Consider the following 25,218-nt stretch of genomic DNA (forward strand, 5'->3'; position numbering starts at 1 on the left):
CCAGAGCTCTGTATAGCTGAAACATAATTTCCACTCCTTTTTGTTTACAGTCCTCTTGAGATAAAGGTCAACATTCTGTTAACCTTTTTAATTATTGTTTGTACCTGTCTATTAATTTTGTGATTTCTGTACTTGCAGTCTTAAATCTTTCTGCTCCTCCACAGTTCCTAGCTTCTCACTATTTAGAAATACTCTGATGTATATTTCTTGGGTCCAAACTGAATGACCTCATAATCACCACATTGAATTCCATCTGCCACAGTTTTTCACACTCACTTAAGATATCACGGGTTAGATATAGAGTAATACTCCCTCTACATTGCCCCATCAAACACTCCCAGGGCAGGTACAGAATGAGTTGGATACAGTCAAGCTCTCTCTACATTGTCCCATCAAATTCCCAGGGTCAGTACTGCTAGAGCATTTTCCAATTCCCACTTCAGGCATTCTGTGGCCTCTTTGAGTGAAATTTCTAGTCATGTACAGGTATTGTGCTGTGGCCACATATCCAACCGTCCGTCAGATTAATGTAGACCCCAAGTCCCTGGAATGGAGGAACGCACGATTGTCCAGGAGAACATTGGCTGCTTCCATTGGGTCGTCTTAGTGTTTCTGATTTCACTTGAATCTTCCTTTTAAATGCAAGAATGTCTTGCTGGGTATGTAATTGAGAGCATCATGTTGCAGAAGATTTGCATTACTCGGAACTAAAACCACTTTTTTACCACCACCCACCACCCCCCCCCAGGATAATCGGGCTTTTCTCACAAGGGTTTCTGGCCGGATACATGGTGTGGAATATCATTGTAGTTTACATGCTGTCGGGTAATGATTTCTCTACGCTCCCGAATCTACTGCAGCAATACAGCATGCTCGTCTATCCGGGCCAGTGCCTCCTGTACATGCTGCTCGCCATCAGCACCGTCTCTGCATTTGATAGGTAAGAAGAGAAGGGAAGGTTAGATGTTTGTCCATAATCACAGACCCCTGAGGATTCCCGAAATGTGTGTCTAACTGCATGTAGTTCAAATTCCACCGCTGGATGTGTGCAATTGGTTCAGGCAATGGCAGAGATAATGCTGCTAGCTTTTGAACACTTTCCCACATTTTCTTCTTTGACTGGCAACTTGAGGATTGCTGCATTGCAGAGTGATGGGACGGGTCTCTGTGTCTTTGATTCCTCCTACTCAGTGATGGGATGGGGGTCTGTGTCTATGATTCACTCACTATTGATTGATTTCTCACACACTAACGGGCCAGGAGCTTTGTGTCTGTGATTTCCCCCACACGGTGACAGGATGTGTCTGTGATTTTCCCCCACACTTTGGGAGAAAATAGCAGGGTGCTGGTTCCATCCAATATTTCCAAGGATAACTCACATGCATCACTTCCGATGGAGGTTGGAAGCAGGGAGCGCACAACTGATAGCAGAATAAGCAGCATTTAAATGAAAGATACAATTAAAGGGGAGTTTTAGAATAAGGGGGATAAAAATGCTGGGTGCCTTTGGAAAGCTCAGAAGACACCTCAACCTTGACAGTGGCAGCCTTGTCCGAAGATGAAAGTGGAGTGGACTAAGAATTGAAGGACAAGGAAACCCAAGGAGCAAGCGCAAGTCTGCAGGAATTGACAGAGACCCAGTGGAGCTGGTGCTGCTTAAGGAGGGTGTGGCATCCATTTGTTGATCTGGACTGTTTGCAAGGAGATGGAGCCCACTGTCAGACCACTGGGTGTGCCAGCAACATGCTGCCTGCAAGTTGCAGGTGTTCTTGCAGCAGACAGCACAGATCTGCAGCTGCCTGTGTGCTGACCTGGACCCACCATCATTGCCAAGTAAGCGTGCCAGAGCCTATAGGAATAGTTGGTGGCATCATGGTTGGTGCAGTTAGTCAGGGCACACAGGCTGCTGATCTGCTGTGCCTTTTTTTGAGTGGTAAAAGCGGGACACGCTGTGATTAGGCCACTCCCACAGCAGGATTCATACTTCATTGTAAAGCCTGACCCGGGTATAAAATTAAAACCCGACCCAACCACAGCCAACCCGAACCCGACCCGGGCCCCGAGTCCTTTAATTTTTTTTTCACACCTGACCCAACACGAATATCGTTCATCTGTTCCAACAGCAGGCTATTCCTGCAGATGGAGTTTTGGGGAATCATGGGTAAGCCTGATCCCGTGACTTCCCGGAAGCAGCACTGTCCAACCCGACCCGAGCACGAAAGCTAGACTCGGAATATAGACCCGAACCGAGCCTGACGCATGTAGTCGGGTTGGATAGCCAGGCTTTACTTCATCAGACATGCCCAAGTCTGCTTGGTGCCAGCCAGTCTGCTGTCTTTCACCTGGAAATAGGATCCTGTCTGTCTGCTGTTGAGTGTGAAGGGTGCCAGCCACTTCACACAGAGTAGCTCTTTGATCTGCCCAGCATCCTTGTCTTGTTTGCTCTCTTCTAGAAGTAAAAAAAATCAGAACAATCAACACAAGGGCTCGGAGATCCTAAGGATCTATTAGAGAGGAAAACAATCAACATAAAGCAATCAAAAGCTGACTGACATATTATAGGTGCAGCTTGCTTTCCTCAGCCTGCAAATCCACCACCATCTCAGCTGGATCACCGCAACCTATACAGGTATCTTCTGGGCACTTGCACCACACAAGTGCCAGGCAATGACCGTCTCCAACAAGAGAGAATCTAACCATCTCCCCTTGACGTTCAATGGCATTACCATCACTGAACCCCCACCATCGACATTCTGAGGATTACCATTGACCAGAAACTTAATTAGACTACCCTTATAAATACTGTGGCTACAGGTCAAAGGCTGGGAATTTTGTGGCGAGTATTACATTACAGAAAGCCAGTTGGTGAAGGATAGTACTGGAGCCGGTCTTTACTCAGTCAAGCATTTATTTACAGAATGAAACATTACAAGCATGCACCTCCTAATTCGACCACACCACAATTTCAAGTTAGTGTCTCTTTATATGTGCTCAAGTGAAACCCCAGTTAATGCCCTCCACCTGCATATAATTAAACACAATTGATATACAATTAACAACGGGTAGCCAACCTCCTGACTCCCCAAAGCCTGTCCACCAGCTACATGGCACAAATCAGGAGTGTGATGGAATACTCCCTGCTTGAACAGAGGCTGGAGATGGGGCTCGGGGAGGCCACCATGAGGCAGAAGCACTACTCCCTTGTGGCACCAGCAGCATCCACCTCCCTTTAACAGTTAACTTCCCAATCGCATCGTGGGTGCCCAATTTAAATGTTAATAAGTATCCCGTCTCTGCATGTTGGGACACTAAGACACCCAGGTATTCACTGCCTTCCAAACCCATGACCTCTACCACCTAGAAGGACAAAGGCAGCAGATACATGGGAACCCCACCACCTGCAAGTTCCCCTCCAAATCACACACCATCCTGACTTGGAAATACATCACCATTCCTTCACTGTCACTCGGTCAAATTCTTGGAACTCCCTTCCTAACAGCACTGTAGGTGTACCTACACCACATGGACTGCAGCAGTTTAAGAAGACAGTTCACTACCACCTGGTCGCAGACAATAAATGCTGGTCTTGCCAGCAACACACTCATCCCATAAATGAATAACAAAAAATCATGTGGTTAATATTGGCTTCAGCACCAGACAATCAGCCAGAGATCTTGCTTTGATTGGTGTCTCCACTGGGAACTGAAGGCAGACATGAAGTAAATTGAAGTCAGATGTGATGGAATGGTCCTAATGGACAAATGGCTTGCCAGCATTAGCTAATCAGACAGGCTCACAGAGAAGGCGCAAGTTATCAGAGGGCTGTCAGCAAGTGTTGGTATGAAGAAAAGGAGGCCTATTGGTCTGGGTGTTGGATTTAGAGAGGAAGGAAGTAGGTTTTAATCTGGTCCTTGAAGTCAGTGAGACTCTGGCCTGAGACTAGATACTTCAGGTTGATGGATCTTGAATACTGAACAGCAATGAGATTCATTAATCTACATTTAGCCTCGTTTTTCTTGTTGCTGTTCTCTCTCCAGGGTTAACATAGCTGATGCACCAATGGCACTGCGTAGAATTGTGACACTGGATCCTGCTGCACTGGCCTCTTTCTGTAAGTATTCTTGCTGCACTCTCAGCTGAAAAAGTTAGTGTTCTTGTTTGCTTATTTTATACCTGTCGGTATCAGCTTATTGCTGGCCTGCTGTCTGTTGGTCAGTGTCACTGATCTGTGATAATCGGGTTTTTTGTAGATCTTCTATAGTTAGCATTTTGCTGCACAATTGAAGTCAAAGGCTGTTGTTCCTTGCATAATAAAATACCCAATGGGAGAGTAAAAATAAAACAGTACTTTCAGATTTGCTCGGGCATTTGGGTTTTGTTCCTGAGAAGCTAGTTTCCCAATGGTACCTGACTTGTGTCTCCACTCTTCATGTTTAAGCCTAGACGTGAAATGTCAGCAGGCTGTTCAACTGGAGGGGGTGACCATACCCAAGCCTGATCAGATTGTTGTTTAATATCCACTTGTGCACACTCCAGAAGAGTTATTAGTTTGAGAGTAGGAGCACTGTTTGATGGCTCTCATTTCCCCCTCTCACCCCACTGCAGGAGCACTGAGACCAGTTTTTGTACCCATATGGCACTCTGGTAGAGATTAGCTAACTCAGCACAGACTGGGAATCAAACACATCTTTCTTCCTTTTTTAAATTAATCTTTTAATTTATTTATTTTCACATTAAACAGCGCAAAAGGTTAATACACAAGCTAAGATCACATGGGGTTAGGGACAATTTATTAGCTTGGATAGAGGATTGGTAACCAACAGAAAAGAGAGAGTCAGGATAAATGGGTCCTTTTTTGGTTGGCAAGATGTAACTAGTGGGTGCCACAGGGTTCAGTCCTCGGTCCCCAACTATTTACAATCTACATTAATGACTTGGATTCAGGGATAGAAGGTACTATAGCCAAATTTGCAGATGACACTAAAATAGGTGGGATAGAAAGTTACAATAAAGAAATGAAATTTACAAATGGATATGGATAGGTTAGGTGAATGGGCCAAAATCTGACTGGTGGATGTGGATAAGTGTGAGGTTATCCATTTTGGTCAGAAGAATAGAAAGGCAACTTATTATCTAAATGGAGAGAAACTTCAGAGTTCTTCGGTGCAGAGGGATCTGGGTGTCCTCGTGCATGAATCACAAAAAACTAGTAAGCAGGTGCAGCAGGTAATAAGGAAGGCAAATGGAATTTTGGCATTTATTGCTAAAGGAATAGAGTATAAAAGTAGGGAAGTGTTGTTGCAACTGTACAAGGCATTACTGAGACCGCATCTGGAGTATTGCATAGAGTTTTGGTCCCCTTACTTGAGGAGGGATGTAGTTGCATTGGAGGCAGTTCAGAGGAGGTTTACTAGATTGATTCCAGAGATGAGGGGTTTGTCTTATGAAGGGAGAGCAATTTAGGCCTTTACTCTCTCGAGTTTAGAAGAATGAGAGGAGATCTAATTGAGGTATTTAAGATGATTAAGGGGGTTGATAAAGTACATGTCGAGAGGATGTTTCCTCTGGTGGGGCAATCTGGAATGAGAAGTTATAGTTTTAGGATAAGGGGTAGCAGATTTAAAACTGAGATGAGGAGAAATTACTTCTCTCAAAGGGTGGTGAGTCTATGGAATTCACTACCCCTGAGTGCCGGGACATTGAGTAAATTTAAAGAGGAGAGAGACAGATTTTTAATTAGTAATGGGTTGAAGGGTTATGGAGAACAGGTAGGAAAGTGGAGTTGAGGCCAAGATGAGATCAGCCATGATCGTATTGAATGGTGGAGCAGGCTCAAGGGGCTGAATTGCCTACTCTTGCTCCTAGTTCTGATGTCCTTATGTAATGAAGACTGCTTCCTCAGTTTGTTTGGTGGCATATATAGTGTTCTCTTTCTGTCTGCAGTGTACTTCACAGCTCTGATACTCTCACTGAGCCAACAGATGCCTAGTGACCGGCTTAACAAGTACCGGTTCCCAGTTCTACCACACTCTAATATCAGCCTTTGGTAAGTTGCAGGCCATGCCTGTTCTATTGTAACAGGGCTCCAATGGAATCATAAAATGCAGAGGCTTTTTTTCCAGGTGTGCTATTAGTTTTTAAATCTGTGAACAACATTGTGCAAGCCAGTAATTAGTCGTGCCTATCAGACTATTGCTAATTATATACTGTACTGTTTTATTTTAAGCCGTACACTGTTTGCAACTGGCGCTTACGAAAGGATGAGAGGTGTTGGTGTGGAGTGCTTTAGTGAGAGGGATATTCTGTGACTCTCCCATCTTACTGAGCCTTTATCTGAAAGGGTGAATGTTCATATGTTGTTGGCAATCCTGAAATGCTGGTGAGCAGTGGATAAGAGAAAATGATTGAGTGAAAGCTGGTAGCTTGCTGGAGGCTCAGCCTCCAAAACCATGCCTGTGCTCTGCCACAATGCTGCCCACTGTCCAGTAGTCTACTGACACACACTGCCTGTGCTTGGCTATGATGCTGCTTACAATTGAATAGATTGCCGACATGTGCTGCGTTTGCACAGCAATGATGCTACCTGCAATCGAATGGTCTACTGACACGTGCTGCCTGTGCTCTGCTACACTGGTGCTAACGATCGAGTAATGTACTGACAAATGCTGTGTTGGCTCTAGTGGAAGGGACGTCTCACTGCAGTGCTGCAGTTGTCAGCACCCTTGGGTGAGGGAGGGGTTAAAGAAGGACATAAGTTAGTTTAGGATTTGGCCTCAAGTAACTTAATGCTTTTAGTTCTAAAGATGATGAGATTAGAGAGAGTTTCTCCCTGATATTTTTACGTCTTAGCAAATCTTGAGTTCAGCTATTAACATAGATGCTCCAATTCGAGAGAGTTTTGATTTTTTTTCCTCAATCTTTTTAGCTTTACATGCCAGTTAGGGTGCCAGCTAGTTGGCAGCCCTCTCCTCTGAATCCAAAAGGATCGTCCACATTGGAGAGTCTGTCGATGTTTTTATTTATTGACGTCTGCCACCAGCTAATTTAGCAGGAAAGTACATGAAGGACAAAGAGGAGCAGGACCTGATTATTGTGCCTATTCCTGTAACTACATTTAGGTTGTAGTATTGGAGCCATTGTGTGAAGCATTGGATCTCCCGCCCCTTGTAATATTGAAGCTTCCCTTGAGGGCAGCATTGGACCTCCTGCCCGAGAGCAGCATTGCACCCCCAAGTCACTGTTGGACCCATACCCCTGTGCAGCATTGAACCTTCTTCCCCTATGAGTGCACCATTCGCTTCCCTCCCAATTGAGGAGTAGACCCCCATTCTTAAGTATAGTATTGGATCTCACAGTGTACAAAATTGGGCTGCCCACCAATCCCTTGTGTTAAGATGTGGTGACGCAATAAATGCATGTTTATTTCCAATCTCTAGTTGCCCTGAGAGCATTAGGTATTGACTGTGTAATGTAGCATCGGAGTCACTTGTAGGCAAGGCTGGATAGAGATGGCAGGTCATTCCCTGAGTATTTACAACAGTCCAGCAGCTTTCAGCTATTTTTCTGGTGACAGTGCACCAATGACCAAATATCACAAATCGCCGTGCTGGGACAAACTCCTGACCTCTTGGTTGTTAGTCCAGGACCATAATCACTTGACTACTAAGCTGAGTGTAGCGATCTTCCAAATGTGGGTATTAGAATCTGAGTGAGATACAGTGCCCTGTTCCATTGGTATGTTTCAAAGTATATACTATACAGTGTTTCACTGCAGAACCTGGTAATAAATGACTCTCTGCCTCTTTCCCCACAGGCCTTCTGGATCAGAGTTTCAGATTCTGCACCCTTGGATTGTAGTGAATCTGGTTGTGACCATCTTGGTTGGACTGGCCTGGATCTTCCTGTCATATCACCCTATGCTTGATTACACTGAAGGTACATGAGCAAAGATTATGATTAATGGTGAGAAATTAGTGTTTGGGCCAAAGCTTATGGTGCAGATCATCATCCCAGTGGTGACCAGGATAAAAGAGGAGAGGTGGGTAAATCAGCAAGTCATGGTTCGATGATACCTGGTTTGAAAAGCTTCAAGAATGCAGATTGGAGGGAATATGCTAATTTGCATTTAGAAGGATAGGAAGGACACAACCAAGAATGGAAAAATAAGGCAGGTTCAGGAAATGTGGAACAAAAACAAGATGCTGGTAATACCCAACATGTTCTTAGCATATGTAAAGAGAAATGACAGGTAGTGACCCTTCTTCCGTGCCTTCACCTCTCTGTGGATGCAGATGGACTTGCTATGTATTCCTGGGGTTTTTCTGACAGTATTAGTACATGCTGGTGAAGTGAAAGCCTGTATACAGATCAAGGGGTACAAATAACATTGCAAAGCTGGAACTTGTGATAGCTCCCTACATGTTAACCATCTGTGTGGCTTGTGTTCCTTTTGTTATCATTGAAGGTGTATTTGGCTAGAATTGATTATATTCTCTGTGTTCATTATATTGTTGGTGGTACACTATGCCAAAGGACCTCATGGAACATTGATTAAGTGATGCTGTGGGAAGGACCATTGCCAGCAGAGTAAGGATGGTCTGTGAGTACTAGATCCTGTCTGACCCCGAACTGAGCTTCAGACTCCATATCCCCCCTCACTGCTCAGTGTGCAATGGATCGCGCGATGGACTTATAGTCAATGGCAGATAAGACATTCAAAAGTTGGGTGGTCAGCTTTATGGTGCATTGTGTAGTGCATTGGACTTTTCATGAACATAACTTAGTTTCAAGAAGTTCAGAGGTTGAGAGTTCAAGTTCCACCAGAATTTATGGGTTTGGCAGTTATGGTGCTGGGAATGGGTTCGGTGCTGGGAATGGGTTCCAAGCTGTAATGGTGAGCACTCTGGACTCTGAATCCAGCAATCTGAGTTCAGATCTGGGTGGAACATATTTTTCTCCTGGCTGGGGAGAGTAGAATGCAGGGGCATTGTTTCAGGATAAGGGATTGATCATTTAGGACTGAGATGAGAAATTTCTTCACTCAAAGAGTTGTGAATCTTTGGAGTTCTGTAACCTAGAGGGATTTGTTGCTCAATTGTTGAGTGTATTCAAGGCTGAGATAGGTAGATGGATAGATTGTTTGGTCTCTCAGTGAATCAAGGGAAATGGAGAGCAGGCGGGAAAGTGGCTTTGTGGCAGAAAATCAGCTATTATCATATTGAATGGCAGAACAGACCCGAAGGGCAGTCTGGCCAATCTTGCTCATTTCTTACGTTCTTAACAATAAGACTGCCTACTTCCACCACTGTAACATCGTTCATCTGCTGCTGAAACCCTCATCCATAATTTTAACTCCAGACTCAATTATTTCAAAGCTCTCCTGGCCAGCCTACCATTTTCCACTTTTTGTAAACTTGAGCTCTTCCAAGCTTCACACTAAGTCCTGTTCACATATCACCACTGTGCTCGCTGATCTATGCTGGCTGCTGGTTTAACAATGCTTTGTATTTAAAATTCTCATCTTGTGTTCAAATCTGTCCGCAGCCCTACAACCCTTTGAGAATTTTGCATTCCTCCAATTCTGGTCTCTTGAGCAGACGCACTTTCAACTGTCTAATTCCCTCCCTAAACCTCTGCCTCGCTCCTTTAAGACTTGCACTTTAACCAAGCGTTTGGTCTTCTGTTATAATATCTCCTTCTTTGGGTCATTGTCAATGTCTGATTACTCTCCTGTGAAGCACTTTGGGACTTTTTAAAAAATGTATTATATAAGCAAGTTGTAGCTATCTAGGTTGTGCTCCCCTGACCACATTCTCTGCATCCATTTCTTCCTGCTGAAACCAAGATTCCTTGCTGGGGTATGTCTCCACAAGGATGACAAGCCTCATTACATTGCCGGGGGACATGTGTGAGCTGAGATGGTCAGTTGGTGAGATGTTCAACTGTCAAGAGCATCATACAGAATTGCAGCATCCCAGTCGTTGTCCATACTTACTTCTATTCATTCTCAGGATGTGGGTGTTTATTGCCCATCCCAAATTATCCAGCCAAGGTGGGTTAACTGCTGCATGTGTAGCAGTTTGATACAACAAAGTGGCTTGCTGGGCCCAAGGCGGATAAGAGTCAATTACATTGGTGTGGGACTGGAGTCACATCTATGCCAGATTGGTTTCCTGCCTTAAAGGATATTAATAATAGTCTAAATGGGTAGTAATAGAGTATAAATGGAGTAGAGGAACAAGGGGCACAGATACACACATGACTAAAAGTAGTGATGCAGGTTAATAAGGCCATAAAAGAAGCAAACCAAGAACTGGAGTTCATTTCTAGACAGATAGAATTGAAAAGCAGAGAAGTCATGTGAAACTTGTATCAAACCTTGGTTAGACCACACTTGGAGTACTCTGCACAGTCTGGTCTCCATATTATAGAAAGAATATTGAGGCACTGGAGAAGTGAATCATTTTTGCACCAAGGGTGACACCAGAACTGAGAGGATATATCTATCAGGAAGGCTGAACAGGCTGGGGCTTTTTCCTCTCAAAGAAAATGCTGAGGGGTGACCTGATAAAGGTCTTTAAGATTACGAAAGGGTTTGATAGGGCAGATATAGGGAAAAGGTTTACACATGCGGGGACATCCAAAACTAAAGGTCATGGATATAAGACAGTCACTAATAAATCTAATAAGGAATTTAGGGGAAACATCTTTATCCAAAGGGTGGTGAGAATGTGGAATTCACTACTACAAGGAGTAGTTCAGGCAAATAGCATAGATGCATTTAAGGGGAAGCTGGATAAACACATGAGGAGAAAGGAACAGAAGGTTATACTGATAGGATTAGATGAAGAGGGATGGGAGGAGGCGTGTGTGGATTGTAAACGCTGGCATTGGGCCGAATGGCCTGTTTCTGTGATGTAGACTCAATGTAGTGAACCAGTTAGGTTTCTACGACAATCTGATGGATAGGCCACACAGAAATATATGTAACAATAGACGGGGTTTGTGTATTACTTTACTGTAAGCACTTATAAAAAAAAAATCTTAAGGTAAAAATAAGGGCAACCAAAGTCAGTCCTTGAAATTACATTATCTTGAACCAACTAAAGTTTCATATAATATTCCTGCAGTACATTTTTTAATATGAAGGTTGGTGCTTTGCCTCCATCACACTTCAAGCCAATTTTTGCTATAGTTAACGAACAGGGGAAAGTATAACCCAGAATGTCAGGTTATCAGGCTGATGTCATTCTTGATGGGCTGAACCTTTGTTTCAGAAATGGTGACTCATTTCCAACAGCTCACATTGCACTAAAGTTTTTGCTTTCCTTTGCAGAATTGGAGTTTGGATCACACGTGAATGACATGGTTGAACGTGATGAGAAAACCAAAGTGCAAGCTTAAAATGATGTATGGATTAATACCGAACTGAGGTGTACGGAACTTTCTGTCTGAATGGTCTGGCTACAGGGTACTTGGAATTCCTTTTGTATAGCTGTGTATGATGAAATTAGATGGTGTAGAGGTCCATTCTTATGTTTTACCTCAAAGACAATCTCCAGCCATGTTAAGCAGGAGTTGAAAGGATGTCCACATTGAACATTATATTTCCTCATTATCCAATACGAGAAGTGTAATATTAGTGGATTGGGTGTAGAGTAAAGCAGCACGCTATAATTAGTACCTGGCACCTGTGTTCAGATGCAGCTTAGGCCAATGGAATGGATGTCTACTTTGCAGGATCGGGCCAGTTTCTTGCGGATCAGTGCTTCTCACTCAAAACTTCCCTTAATTCAGCACAGTTTGCAACCAACTTTGACATCTTGGAGAAGTTATAGGGATGGCTGGTGAAGAAAATGGTAACAATACCACATTGGTGCACTAGGGGGTGCAGTTCTGAGATTGGAATGAAGAACATTTTTTGAACACTGCAGAGGGACCTTTACTCTGTATCTAACCCATGCTGTACCTGCCCTGGGTGGTTGATGGGACCGTGTAGAGGGAGCTTTACACTGTATCTAACCTGTTTTTTTTTCCTTTTTGAAGGTGGCCTTTATACCCCACGTCCCTTTTTATTTATTTTTGTCGAGGGGGCCTTTATTCCTCAGGCCCCCTTTATATGTATATTCAATAAATAACTTTATTAAAAACAAATAAATGAAACAGAACTCAAATTAAAATGCCATTTTTGGCATTGATGATGCACTCCAGCCCCTGCGGCGCCCATCGGTCTTGGAAGGTCTCAAGTGAACTGGCGGACACAGCATATTCCTTCTCCAGAGACACCCAGGCGCGAACATAACCTCAGAAGAGGGGCAGGCAATCAGGGTGGATGGACCCCGCCCCCCCCCCCCCCCCCGACGGCCCGCTGCCTGGACCTATGAATTGCCACTTGGCCAGACCCAGGAGCAGACCGACGAGGAGATTCCCCCTCCCGCCCCGGCACCGGGTGCCCAAAGATCAGGGGTGTGGGGCTGAACTGCAACCAAAACTTGAGGAGCAGCCATCTTAAATGCTCAGAGGGGCTGCAACATCACACACTCCACATATACTTGGAAGACGGACTCATCCAGGCCGCAGAAATTACAGGCGGCCTGGGAGTCAGTGAACCTACTTAAAAGCCTATTACACGGGATTATCCTGTGCAGCACCCTCCACCCCAGGTCTCTGATATAAAGGGGGAGGACTCCCACTTAGAGAGACCTCCGCTGGGATTTCCCCTCGTCACAAGATGGCAACGTAGACCACCACGGCGTATCTGAGTGGCAGACGAGGGCAAGGATGTGGAGAGTGTGCAGGAGCAGCCCATATAGGAAACCCTTCCACGCAGTGTGTAATGGCTCGGAGGGCATTTCCGAGGCTCGGGCTGTGTGGGACCATCTCCCGAGGAGGGTTTCAGGGCCTGGGTCTGATGAGCAGTTCCTGCTGAGTGGGAGTCAGCTCAGCTGGGAGTACTGCAAACTCCCAAGCCCCCTCGATAACTGAAGTGAGGGGCGCCCTGGAGGCTTCCGCTACTCTTCCACCTGTTGGTCCGTTCCCAGAGCCGGCAGCCCGGACAGCCAGGACCCCCTCCTCTGCCGGCAGGGGAGCATCCTGACTGGAGGCGACCATGTTCCAGACTTTGACTAGATCCTGGTAAAATACAGACAACTCTCTGAGAGGTGCGGCTCACGTTCGCTGCCAGGAGCTACGTGTCATCTTGAAGGCAGTGCCCCGGTGGAAAAAATATATCACCAGCAAACACCATTTGGGAGGACGTTCGACAATCAGGTATCTCTGCAGGGTCCGAAGGCAGAGAGTTGCAGTTTGGGTGCGAATGCACATCAGCGTTGACCACCCTCCTCAATCAGGAGACGCAGGACCATGGCAGAGACCCAGTGTTTCCTCATACCCCAGAAGAAATCGACCACCTTCATCTGGATCTTGGTGGCAGATGCAGGGGGCGAGACCAAAGTGACCAACCAGTACCACAGCATCGAGGCCACCAGTTCGTTTATGATCAGCACTCAGCCCCTGCAGGAAAGCACTCTGAGCAGTCCTGTCCAGTGCCCTAGCCGCCTCCAACTCCTGCCAGTTTGCCAGCCAGGCTTCCTCAGCAGGGCTCAGGTGCACTCAAAGATACAGGAGGTACGTGGTGCTCCACGCAATAGGTGTTAACTCCTCCAACAGGGAGTCCACCTGCCACTGACCCACCAGGAGTCCAGAACATTTCTCCCAATTGATCCTGGCGGAGGACGTGGCAGAAAAGGTCTGCAGTCTCTCGCCTATCCTCCGCAAGTCAAAGGGATCTATGACCATGAGGAGCACATCATTGGCATAAGCCAGGAGGATGACCCGTATGCCCAGCCCACTCAGAGGCAAACCCGCCAACCTCCTGCAAAGCGGGCGCTGGAATGGCGCCACGCAGATGGTATGTACTTGGCCAGACATGGAGCAACTCTGACGTACTCCTCTTCCAAAGTGAAAGGGCGCCGTCAAGGATCTTTGACCGGACACTCTGCGGTGGCATATGAAAGTCGGACCTGGGCTACAAAATGTGGCCCAAGTCTGAATGTGTGCAGTGTCCCGAAAGGATATTCGTGATCCACCCTGTCGAACGCCTTCTCCTGATTGAGGGAGAGAAAGACCAGTATCTGGGAAAGATGGATTAGGTCCCAGACCAGGTGAATGTTGTCCTGGATAGACAACTCGGGACCGTGTAGGATTTTTTCTTTTTTCTTTACCCTTTTTTATGAATGAAGCCTTTATACCATAGGCATCTTTTATATATTATTTGTTTAGGGGGCCTTTACTCCTCAGGCTCCCCTTATATACATTACATAAAATAATTTTATTAAAATCGAATAAATAAAACAAAAACTCAAATTAAAATAGCATTGTCTGCATCAATGATGCACTCCAGCCCCTGCGGTGCCCACCGGTCACAGAAGGCCTCAAGTGAACCGGTGTACACCGCATGCTCCTTCTCCAGGGACACCCGGGCGCGAATGTAACCTTGGAAGAGGGGCAGGCAATCAGGGCGGGCAGGCAATCAGGGCGGACAGACCCCCCCCAACATCCCGCAGCCTGGACATGTGCATTGCCACCTTGGCCAGCCCCTGGCGCAGACCGATGAGATCCTCCTCCCAGCCCACCCCACTCTGCACCGGGTACCCAAAGGTCAGGGAAGTGGGGCTGAAGTGCAACCAAAACTTGAGGAGCAGCCCCTTTAAATACTCAGAGGCTGCAACCGCGCGCACTCCATATATACATGGAACACTGACCCATCCACGCCGCAGAAATTACAGACGGCGTGGGATTCCGTGAGCCTGCTTAAAGGTCTATTGCATGGGACTGCCCTGTGCAGCTCCCTCCTCCCCAGGTCCCAGATGTAAAGGACGAGAACTCCCGCATAGAGAGACCTCCACCGGGGTTTCCCCTCGCTGTCACAGGGAAACACCAACCGCCACAGCATGTCTGGGTGGAAGATGAGGGTGAGGAAGTGGAGAGTGTGCAGGAGCATCCCGTACAGAAAACCCCTCCGAGTGATGTGGAATGGCACGGAGGGCATTTCTGAGAGGCGGCTCAGGTTGTGCGGGACCGGCTCCAGTGGAGGGTTTCGGGTCTCTGGAAAAGATGGATCAGGTCCCAGACCAGGTGGATGTTGTCCTGGATGGACTGGCCTGGGACTGTGTAGGACTTGTCGGGGTAGATCATGTGGGTCAGCACGGAGCCCAGGCAGGTAGACATAGCCCAGGTAAAGATCTGATAATCCGTGCCGAGGAGGGAGACCGGACTCCAGTTCTTAAGCAAGCGGAGATCGCCCCTCTTAGGCAGCAAGATGATGACCGCCCTGCGCCACGAGGGGCACCTCCCCAGTCGCCAGGCTTTCCCTCACAACCTACACAGATTTGCCCCTCGAGAGCTGGTGGAGGGCACTGGTCAGTGGAGTCTCTGGTCCTTCGCCATTCTCTGGGCAGAATTTCGGCAGGTCCTCCCACAAGACTGCGCGGATCCATGATTGAGGATCCGTCGTGGCCAGCAGCTCAACAAGCTGCTTACGAAACGCCCCGCCATTTTTCCGGCGAGTAGAAGAGGGGTGAGGCACGGTCCAAATCTTCCAGGTTCTGGACCTGCGACCTCACGTATGTGCCTCAGGACCCTACAAGCTGCAGGTCCCTAAGTATGCCCCTCATTGTACGCCTGCCACAGGGCCGGATCCACGACGGCCTGACCAAGACGGGACCAAGTCGAACACCTCCCTCTCCGGGTGCTCGATCTCGGCCTCCCACCTCTTGATCGACCCTTTCGCGTACTCCTGACGGAAGACACGGATGTGAGTCTTGCCCACGTCCCACCACAGCCTCAAGGAGGATAAGCCCCCTGCTTCCTCCTTCAGTCGGCCCAAAATCGATGGAACGAATCCTGGAATCGCTGGTCCTCCAGCAGCCAGTTGTTAAAGTGCCAGTACGCAGACACCACCCGCGTGCGGAGCAGAGTGAGATCTGCCCACACCAGGTGGTCCGAGCACGGCACCAGCCACGTGGAGGCTGCCGAGATGCAGGAGACGTATGCCTGCGAAATGTAGAGGTGGTGGATTCAGGGACCCTTCTCCTCCAGAACTCCATGTGAAGGCACTGGAGTCAGGATGGAGATTCTGCCAGACATCCAATGAGTCGAGGGAGCAGATCAGTTCCCTCAACTCCTCCACTGATGCTTGGCCGCGCTGGGGACCGGAGAGATCCCTCACCGAGGATACAGTTAAAATCCGCCCCGAGGATGATGCACTCACCACTATCAAAAGAGCGGACACTTCTTTAAAGAAGTGAGCTTGCAACGCGTCAGTCCTAGGCGCTTACACGTCCACAAAGTGGAGCGGCCATCACCCAGGCGAACGGCAAGCGGCCCGGCGCATGCTCCTTGACCCCCAAGACACTGAAAAGTCGGAGCCAACAAGTTAGCCAGCCCATTCGAAGTAGGGATGAGATGACTCGTGTACACCCTATCCTGCCACTCCAGGAGCCAGCTGGCTTTGTCTCCCGGAACGGTGTGGGTTTCCTGCAGAAAGCTCACTGTATACCTCCCTGAGGACTGAGAGATTGTGAAATCTGCATAGAGACCCTCTGCTGCAGTTAATGTTGACACTGTCTATGGTTATCTTCATGTCAAAAGTACTTGGAAAACTGTCACCAACAGCGAGGAGGGAGCAGAAGTGTACCTCGTCTTCCACTCCTCCAGTAACCCGGGGAGGAACGCATTGAAACCACCAGTTTCACTTCTGCACCCTTGCCCCCCTTCTTGAGGGTGGCTCAGATGGACTGGATGATTAGCCTCAAATTTGACCAGCGTTCAAGGGCTAGCTGAACTTTATATGGCAACCCCTGCAGGCTGCAAGGCAGTTCCGGAGTTCTGCAGTGGGGATGAGGGGAGACTCGGTAGGAGGTATTGAATCCATCGCCTGTGAGATGGTGGACTATCATCCTCTGTGCCCCGCACAGACTCCCCATCCTCCTCCGGGTCATCACCGCCAGCGGCCAGGACACCCACCCCACACTGGGGTGGACAGCTGGTCCAACCTCTGTCGTGATTTCACCCCCAGGATCCATGGCAGAGGAGTCCTCCCTCGGTTCTTGAAGGGAGGCTGGGCCTATGGGCACCAGCGGTTCAGGATGCCAAGCCACCCCCAGGCCAGTGAGCGGCCCAGGGTAGACGATGGTTCCCGACTCCGGAAAACCTGCTGGAGCCAGGGATGGAAGCGGAGAGAGGAGGCTATCTCTCACCCCGCCAGCACCCACAGGCCCAGCAGGCAGGGCAGTATCTTCAATCACAATTGGGTCAGGTCCATCCCGGTCGGGACCGGACGTTAGCTGGGAGGGCCGACCCTTGGGGGCCTTGCCCTCCCCTCCACCCAGGGCACTCAACCCAGTGACAGATGGGGAGGTTTCTCCAGGAGCGTCCCTAGGCTCCCCCACCATAAGCAGGGCTCCATTTGCTCCTCTAGGAGGAGCCACATCCTGAGGGGTAGGGAGCTCCTGCTTAGGCCTTCAGGCCTTGATGGTGGTCGTGGCAGGCGGGGGACCCGGGGACCCAAGCCAGGAGACTGCTCCCCTCCAGCAGATGGTCCTTGTGCCTCCTTTGTGGAGGGGTGCCTTCTCCTCTTTTTCCCTCAAGGACACGAAAGACTCAGAGACCTCCATGTCATCGGAGGCCTCTGCCTCTGCACCGTCCTTTGGCTCGATTACCCTGGGCCCGAGCCCATTCCCATGGCATGTGGGTTTCCCGGGATCAGGCTTTGGGTTGAGCCCCGGCTCGGGCTGTGCCGCAGTATCCAGGGCCATGTCTCACTCTGTGTTTGCTCTTTTGCCTAGCCTTGCTTCCACCTGGACAGGCCCCCCAATCCTTACCAGAAGCTGTGAAAACCACCACCTCCGGAACCGCACCTGCGGTGGTAGCTACGGTGTAGGAGGAGTTGGGTGGGTGCAGCGGTACCACCCTGGGCCGCCGAGGTGGAGTTAGTGGATGGGAGGTTTGGGCAGTTCTTCTGAACATGCCCAACTCCTTTACAGGCATGGCACTGCGCCCCACCCAAAGTCCAGAAGACACGGTAGGCTACCCCCTGGAACTCAACATCAAAGTGGCCTAATGAGATCTCCTCCCATGCCAGCTGCATGAATAGATGGTGGCGGAAGGAGTAGACATTTCAAAGACTGCTTTCCCGAAGACCAAGTGGGACTGAGGTGACCCCTGACCTCACCTCTCCCAGATGCTGCAGGTGGGGGAAGAGGAGCTCACCAGAGGGTCCACTGGCAGGAAAGTCCTGCCCACCGTGAGCCCCCTACTCACAGCCAGGGCCACCGCCCGCTCGTTCTTAAGGAATACCACAGCCTTCCCATACATCTTTGAGGTTATGACCATGGTTGAGGGGCCGACAACCTCAGCCATTGCCTTTACGCAAGCCTCAATAATCATTGTCGGGTGGGTGTTACTCTTCACCCCATGCTTTGTTGTTAGGATTTTGAATGGTGACGGGGCCACAGGAGTGTTTGTAGCAGCTGCTGCAACATAGGAAGGCCGCACCACTGGAGGGGACTGTGAAGCCATGGGGCAGAAGAGTCACACCCACTGTTTTTCGAACAAAATAGAGTTGATAGGAAAATAATTAACTGTCCCACAAATACTTTGGTGGGAGTTATGGCAAGGGGAGAGAGGCTGAAGGAGAGGAAGGCCAGGAAGAATCAGTCTCTCTGCAGATGTTAGCTAAAGGTAGTCTCTCTGTAGGTCTTCCCGTGGGGTGGGGGGGGGGTGTGTCTTCAACTGGGACAGCTGTAAGTTGCCCAAGCACATGCCTCTTCCGATGTTGAGGGAAAACAGAAAGTCTCTTCACCCAGGCAGCTCCAGCTGTCCCAGGCTTGGTAGTTGGGGAGGGGAGGGAGCTCTCTATTTAATGGTTTTAAGCGCAGGAGCTCTCTATTGAACAAAGCAGCCCCCTCAAGATCTTGAAGTCTCTTCTTCCCCCTCCCCCAACAATTAATGAAAGAGCTTCAAAAGCCAAACTCATGAGAGCTTTCAGTTCTTATGGCCTCTTGTTTTCTTCCTTTTAGTCAGAATGCATGGAAAAACTTGCTTCCAGTCTCAGTCTTCCTCCTTGCAGCAGTCACACAGCTTCCAGCCTCCAGTTTCAATGCACAGTCAGCTGAACCTCGTCCACTCAGCACCTCCAAGCCAACCCCACACTATACCTGCCCTGGATGTGTTTGATGGGACAGTAGAGAGGTAGCTTTAGCCTATCTAATCTGCCACAAATGGGAGTTGTCCTACATTCCCCAGTAACGTCAGAAGGTATAGCGTCTAATGTTGAGTGATAGCTTAAGAAGCTTGCCTTACTCAAATGTGTTTTGGCAGCTCCCTGACAGAGTAATAAAGTGGAATGATTTGGAGCAGAGTGGAAGAGAGAAGCAGGAAACTGACAGCTTCAATACCTACCCCACAAAGGTGAGATTGCTAGCAGCCAGTCACAGAGCAGTACTGGTTGTTGTCAAGGGACAAACTACATGTTAGGCCAAGCAGCTGTGGAAGTTCCTAGGCAGTGAGGAGATGTCTGAATGGAGGGACTGGTGGGTGGGGAGGAGGAAGCGGCACACTGCAGTGCAACATACCCCTTACATAGAATGTCCAGCAGAATCACCCAGTGCTTCAGGACACACAGCCTTTGCGTCTCACTCACTTGCAGAACATGAATCCTCTATTTCAAATGAAAAGGATTTTTCTCCAAAATGACTCCTCAGATGGATTCTCCTTTGGAGCAGCAATATTTAACTTACTGAGGGGTCATGTCCCCATATATCTCAAGTTACTGATACTAACAGAGTTTGAGGTTCTGAGTTAGAATTTATCCACCAGTGTAAGGAACAGCCCCTTCGAAACCTTCAGTCCCATTAAGTTCCTGCAGGAAAGACTGATGAATAATATGGGCACAAATAGGACTGAGTGATTTAGCTGGATAGCCTGAGAGTCAGATAAAATCCACTGGTTGCTTTAGAGTTCCTTATAATTTAAAGGTGTAAGCTGTGGCTCAGTTCTTATCACATTCAGAAGGTTGTGGGTTCAAGTCCCAACCCAGAAACATGAGCACAAAATTTAAGCTGATACTTCAGTGCAGTACTGAGAGAGTGCTGTGCTGTCAGAGCCTCTTTTCGAATTAGGCATGAAACTGCCCTCTCAGGTGATGTGAAAGATCCCATGGTACTATTCAAGGAAGAGCAGGGGAGTTCTCCTGGTGTCTTGCTCAATATTAACTTCCCAACCGACATCATTAAAACAGATTGGTAATTAATCTCATTGCTGTTTGTGGGATCTTGCTGCGCACAAATTGGCTGCCATGTTTCCTACACTACAACAGTGACTACGCTTCAAAAGTACTTCATTGGCTGTAAAGCTCTTTGACATCCTAAGATTGTGAATTGTAAATGTAAGTTCTTACTCTGAAATTTTTGTTTGAAATGTGCATTGTACGATCATGATAAAACAAGTGTTTGAATTAAAATATTAGCCATTGTGATTTCTCAAAAGGTTGACTGGCATGCTTCAAATTACTATTTCTTTCCCTAACTTTCTCCCTCCTGTCCTGAACAAGAGAGTGAATTCTTGCCCCATCTTCACCTCCCCCCCCCCATCTTCACCTCCCCCCCCCATCTTCACCTCCCACCCCCATCTTCACCTCCCCCCCCCCATCTTCACCTCCCCCCCCCCCATCTTCACCTCTCCCCCCCCCATCTTCACCTCTCCCCCCCCCCATCTTCACCTCCCCCCCCCCCCCATCTTCACCTCCCCCCCCCCCATCTTCACCTCCCCCCCCCCATCTTCACCTCCCCCCCCCCCCATCTTCACCTCCCCCCCCACCCCATCATCTCCTCCCCCCCCACCCCATCATCTCCTCCCCCCCCACCCCCATCATCATCTCCTCCCCCCCCACCCCCATCATCATCTCCTCCCCCCCCACCCCCATCATCATCTCCTCCCCCCACCCCCACCTCCTCCTCGTCCCCCCAACCATCTCCTCCTCCCCCCCCCACCCCATCATCATCTCCACCCCCCCACACCCCCATCATCTCCTCCTCCTCCCCCCCACCCCCATCTCCTCCTCCCCCCCCACCCCCATCATCATCGCCTCCTCCCCCCCCCACCCCCATCATCATCGCCTCCTCCCCCCCCACCCCCATCATCATCGCCTCCTCCCCCCCCACCCCCATCATCATCATCTCCTCCCCCCCCCACCCCCATCATCATCATCTCCTCCCCCCCCCACCCCCATCATCATCATCTCCTCCCCCCCCACCCCCATCATCATCTCCTCCTCCTCCCCCACCCCCATCATCATCTCCTCCTCCCCCATCATTTCTTCCTCCTCCCCCCACCCCCATCATTTCTTCCTCCTCCCCCACCCCCATCATCTCCTCCTCCCCCCCCCACCCATCATCATCTCCTCCTCCCCCCCACCCCCATCATCATCTCCTCCCCCCACCCCCATCATCATCTCCTCCTGCCCCCCACCCCCATCATCATCTCCTCCTGCCCCCCACCCCCATCATCATCTCCTCCTCCTCCCCCCCACCCCCATCATCATCTCCTCCTCCTCCTCCCCCACCCCCATCATCATCTCCTCCTCCTCCCCCACCCCCATCATCATCTCCTCCCCCCCCCCCATCTCCTCCTCCCCCCCCCCATCTCCTCCTCCCCCCCCCATCTCCTCCTCCCCCCCCCATCTCCTCCTCCCCCCCCATCTCCTCCTCCCCCCCCCCCATCTCCTCCTCCCCCCCCCCATCTCCTCCTCCCCCCCCCATCTCCTCCTCTCCCCCCCCCATCTCCTCCTCCCCCCCCCCCATCTCCTCCTCCACCCCCCCATCTCCTCCTCCACCCCCCCATCTCCACCTCCACCCCCCCATCTCCTCCTCCACCCCCCCATCTCCTCCTCCACCCCCCATCTCCTCCTCCACCCCCCCATCACCTCCTCCACCCCCCCCCATCTCCTCCCCACCCCCCCCCAACACCTCCTCCACCCCCCATCTCCTCCTCCACCCCCCCATCTCCTCCTCCACCCCCCCATCTCCTCCTCCACCCCCCCATCTCCTCCTCCACCCCCCCCATCTCCTCCTCCACCCCCCCACTCTCCTCCTCCCCCCCCATCCTCCTCCTCCTCCCCCCCCCCATCTCCTCCTCCCCCCACACCCCCATCACCATCTCCTCCTCCCCCCCACCCCCATCATCATCTCCTCCTCCTCCCCCACCCCCATCATCATCTCCTCCTCCCCATCATTCTTCCTCCTCCCCCCCCTACCCCCCATCTCCTCCTCCCCCCCCCTACCCCCCATCTCCTCCTCCCCCCCATCTCCTCCTCCCCCCCCCTACCCCCCAATCTCCTCCTCCCTCCCCCCCCCTACCCCCCATCTCCTCCTCCCCCCCCCTACCCCCCATCTCCTCCTCTCCCCCCCTACCCCCCATCTCCTCCTCTCCCCCCCCTACCCCCCATCTCCTCCTCCCCCCCCTATCCCCATCCCCCCTACCCCCCATCTCCTCTCCCCCTACCCCCCATCTCCTCCTCCCCCCCCACCCCCCATCTCCTCCTCCACCCCCCCCACCCCCCATCTCCTCCTCCTCCCCCCCCCACCTCCTCCTCCCCCCCCCACCCCCCATCTCCTCCTCCTCCCCCCCCCACCCCCCATCTCCTCCTCCTCCCCCCCCCCACCCCCCCATCTCCTCCTCCTCCCCCCCACCACCTCCTCCTCCCCCCCCCCCACCCCCCATCTCCTCCTCCTCCCCCCCCCACCCCCCATCTCCTCCTCCTCCCCCCCCCCACCCCCCATCTCCTCCTCCTCCCCCCCCCCCACCCCCCATCTCCTCCTCCTCCCCCCCCCCCCCACCCCCCATCTCCTCCTCCTCCCCCCCCCCCCCACCCCCCATCTCCTCCTCCTCCCCCCCCCCCCCACCCCCCATCTCCTCCTCCTCCCCCCCCCCCCCCATCTCCTCCTCCCCCCCCCATCTCCTCCTCCCCCCCCCATCTCCTCCTCCCCCCCCCATCTCCTCCTCCCCCCCCCCATCTCCTCCTCCCCCCCCCATCTCCTCCTCCCCCCCCCATCTCCTCCTCCCCCCCCCATCTCCTCCTCCCCCCCCCATCTCCTCCTCCCCCCCCCAACTCCTCCTCCCCCCCCCATCTCCTCCCCCCCCCCCCATCTCCTCCCCCCCCCCCCATCTCCTCCCCCCCCCCCCATCTCCTCCTCCCCCCCCCCCCATCTCCTCCTCCCCCCCCCCCATCTCCTCCTCCCCCCCCCCCATCTCCTCCTCCCCCCCCCCCCATCTCCTCCTCCCCCCCCCCCATCTCCTCCTCCCCCCCCCCCATCTCCTCCTCCCCCCCCCCCATCTCCTCCTCCCCCCCCCCCATCTCCTCCTCCCCCCCCCCCATCTCCTCCTCCCCCCCCCCCCCCATCTCCTCCTCCCCCCCCCCCCCCCATCTCCTCCTCCCCCCCCCCCCCATCTCCTCCTCCCCCCCCCCATCTCCTCCTCCCCCCCCCCCCATCTCCTCCTCCCCCCCACCCCCCATCTCCTCCTCCCCCCCACCCCCCATCTCCTCCTCCCCCCCACCCCCCATCTCCTCCTCCCTCCCCCCCCCCCATCTCCTCCTCCCTCCCCCCCCCACCCCCCATCTCCTCCTCCCTCCCCCCCCCACCCCCCATCTCCTCCTCCCTCCCCCCCCCACCCCCAATCTCCTCCTCCCTCCACCCCCAATCTCCTCCTCCCTCCCACCCCCCATCTCCTCCTCCCTCCCACCCCCCATCTCCTCCTCCCTCCCCCCCCCCCCATCTCCTCCTCCCTCCCCCCCCCCATCTCCTCCTCCCCCCCCCCCATCTCCTCCTCCCCCCCCCCCATCTCCTCCTCCCCCCCACCCCCCATCTCCTCCTCCCCCCCACCCCCCATCTCCTCCTCCCTCCCCCCCCCACCCCCAATCTCCTCCTCCCTCCCCCCCCCACCCCCAATCTCCTCCTCCCTCCCCCCCCACCCCCAATCTCCTCCTCCCTCCCCCCCCACCCCCAATCTCCTCCTCCCTCCCCCCCCACCCCCAATCTCCTCCTCCCTCCCCCCCCACCCCCAATCTCCTCCTCCCTCCCACCCCCCATCTCCTCCTCCCTCCCACCCCCCATCTCCTCCTCCCTCCCACCCCCCATCTCCTCCTCCCTCCCCCACCCCCCATCTCCTCCTCCCCCACCCCCCACCCCCCCCTCCCCCACCCCCCATCTCCTCCTCCCCCCCCCACCCCCCATCTCCTCCTCCCCCCCCCACCCCCCATCTCCTCCTCCCCCCCCCACCCCCCACCCCCCATCTCCTCCTCCCCCCCCCACCCCCCACCCCCCACCTCCTCCTCCCCCCCCCACCCCCCCACCCCCCACCCCCCATCTTCTGCTCCCCCACCCCCCATCTCCTCCTCCCCCACCCCCCACCCCCCATCTCCTCCTCCCCCACCCCCCACCCCCCATCTCCTCCTCCCCCCCACCCCCCCCCCATCTCCTCCTCCCCCCCACCCCCCCCCATCTCCTCCTCCCCCCCCCCCATCTCCTCCTCCCCCCCCCATCTCCTCCTCCCCCCCCCCATCTCCTCCTCCCCCCCCCCATCTCCTCCTCCCCCCCCCCATCTCCTCCTCCCCCCCCCCATCTCCTCCTCCCCCCCCCATCTCCTCCTCCCCCCCCACCCCCCCATCTCCTCCTCCCCCCCCCACCCCCCCCATCTCCTCCTCCCCCCCCCACCCCCCCATCTCCTCCTCCCCCCCCCACCCCCCCATCTCCTCCTCCCCACCCCCCACCTCCCATCTCCTCCTCCCTCCCCCCCCATCTCCTACTCCCCACCCCCACCCATGGGATACTGATAGACCCGGCATTGGAAATGGATGGACCTGGGAGCATTGGCAGACCTGTGAACGGGACGGTGAGAGTCGGGACGGCGCCAAGTTGCTATGGGGACGGGGTTCTGGGCGGGGCCGGGGACGTGTCCGGCCGGAGGGGGAGGAGGGCGAGGCCTGGATCAGGGTTGAGCTGCAGCCCGAGACCCAGTTGTAGGCTGCCACCATGCTGGACTTCGCGATATTCGCCATCACTTTCGTGGTTTTCCTGATCGGCGCCGTGCTCTACCTGTACCCGGTAAGGGAGGCGGCTCGGCCCAGGCCCTCCTCGGCCTTTCCTGCTCAGCTGCCGGAGA

General features: G+C 52.3%; 1 protein-coding gene across 3 annotated transcripts in view; it reads left to right on the forward strand.

The window, feature by feature from the left end:
• Window positions 1–18,749, forward strand: part of LOC137372244 (transmembrane protein 237-like) — a 40,918-nt gene extending 22,169 nt beyond the window's left edge. For 2 of the 3 annotated variants that reach the window (XM_068035912.1, XM_068035913.1), the window contains exons 9-13: window positions 749–940; window positions 4,038–4,111; window positions 5,944–6,046; window positions 7,814–7,935; window positions 11,336–18,749. In XM_068035912.1, the coding sequence (XP_067892013.1) occupies window positions 749–940; window positions 4,038–4,111; window positions 5,944–6,046; window positions 7,814–7,935; window positions 11,336–11,403 (559 nt within the window). In that variant the 3' untranslated portion in view covers window positions 11,404–18,749. The remainder of the gene's footprint in view (window positions 1–748; window positions 941–4,037; window positions 4,112–5,943; window positions 6,047–7,813; window positions 7,936–11,335) is intronic. The other variant, XM_068035914.1, reaches the window with a different exon arrangement.
• Window positions 18,750–25,218: the final 6,469 nt, after the last annotated feature.

This window comes from Heterodontus francisci, chromosome 7 (assembly GCF_036365525.1).
Source record: "Heterodontus francisci isolate sHetFra1 chromosome 7, sHetFra1.hap1, whole genome shotgun sequence".
Lineage (NCBI taxonomy): Eukaryota > Metazoa > Chordata > Chondrichthyes > Heterodontiformes > Heterodontidae > Heterodontus > Heterodontus francisci.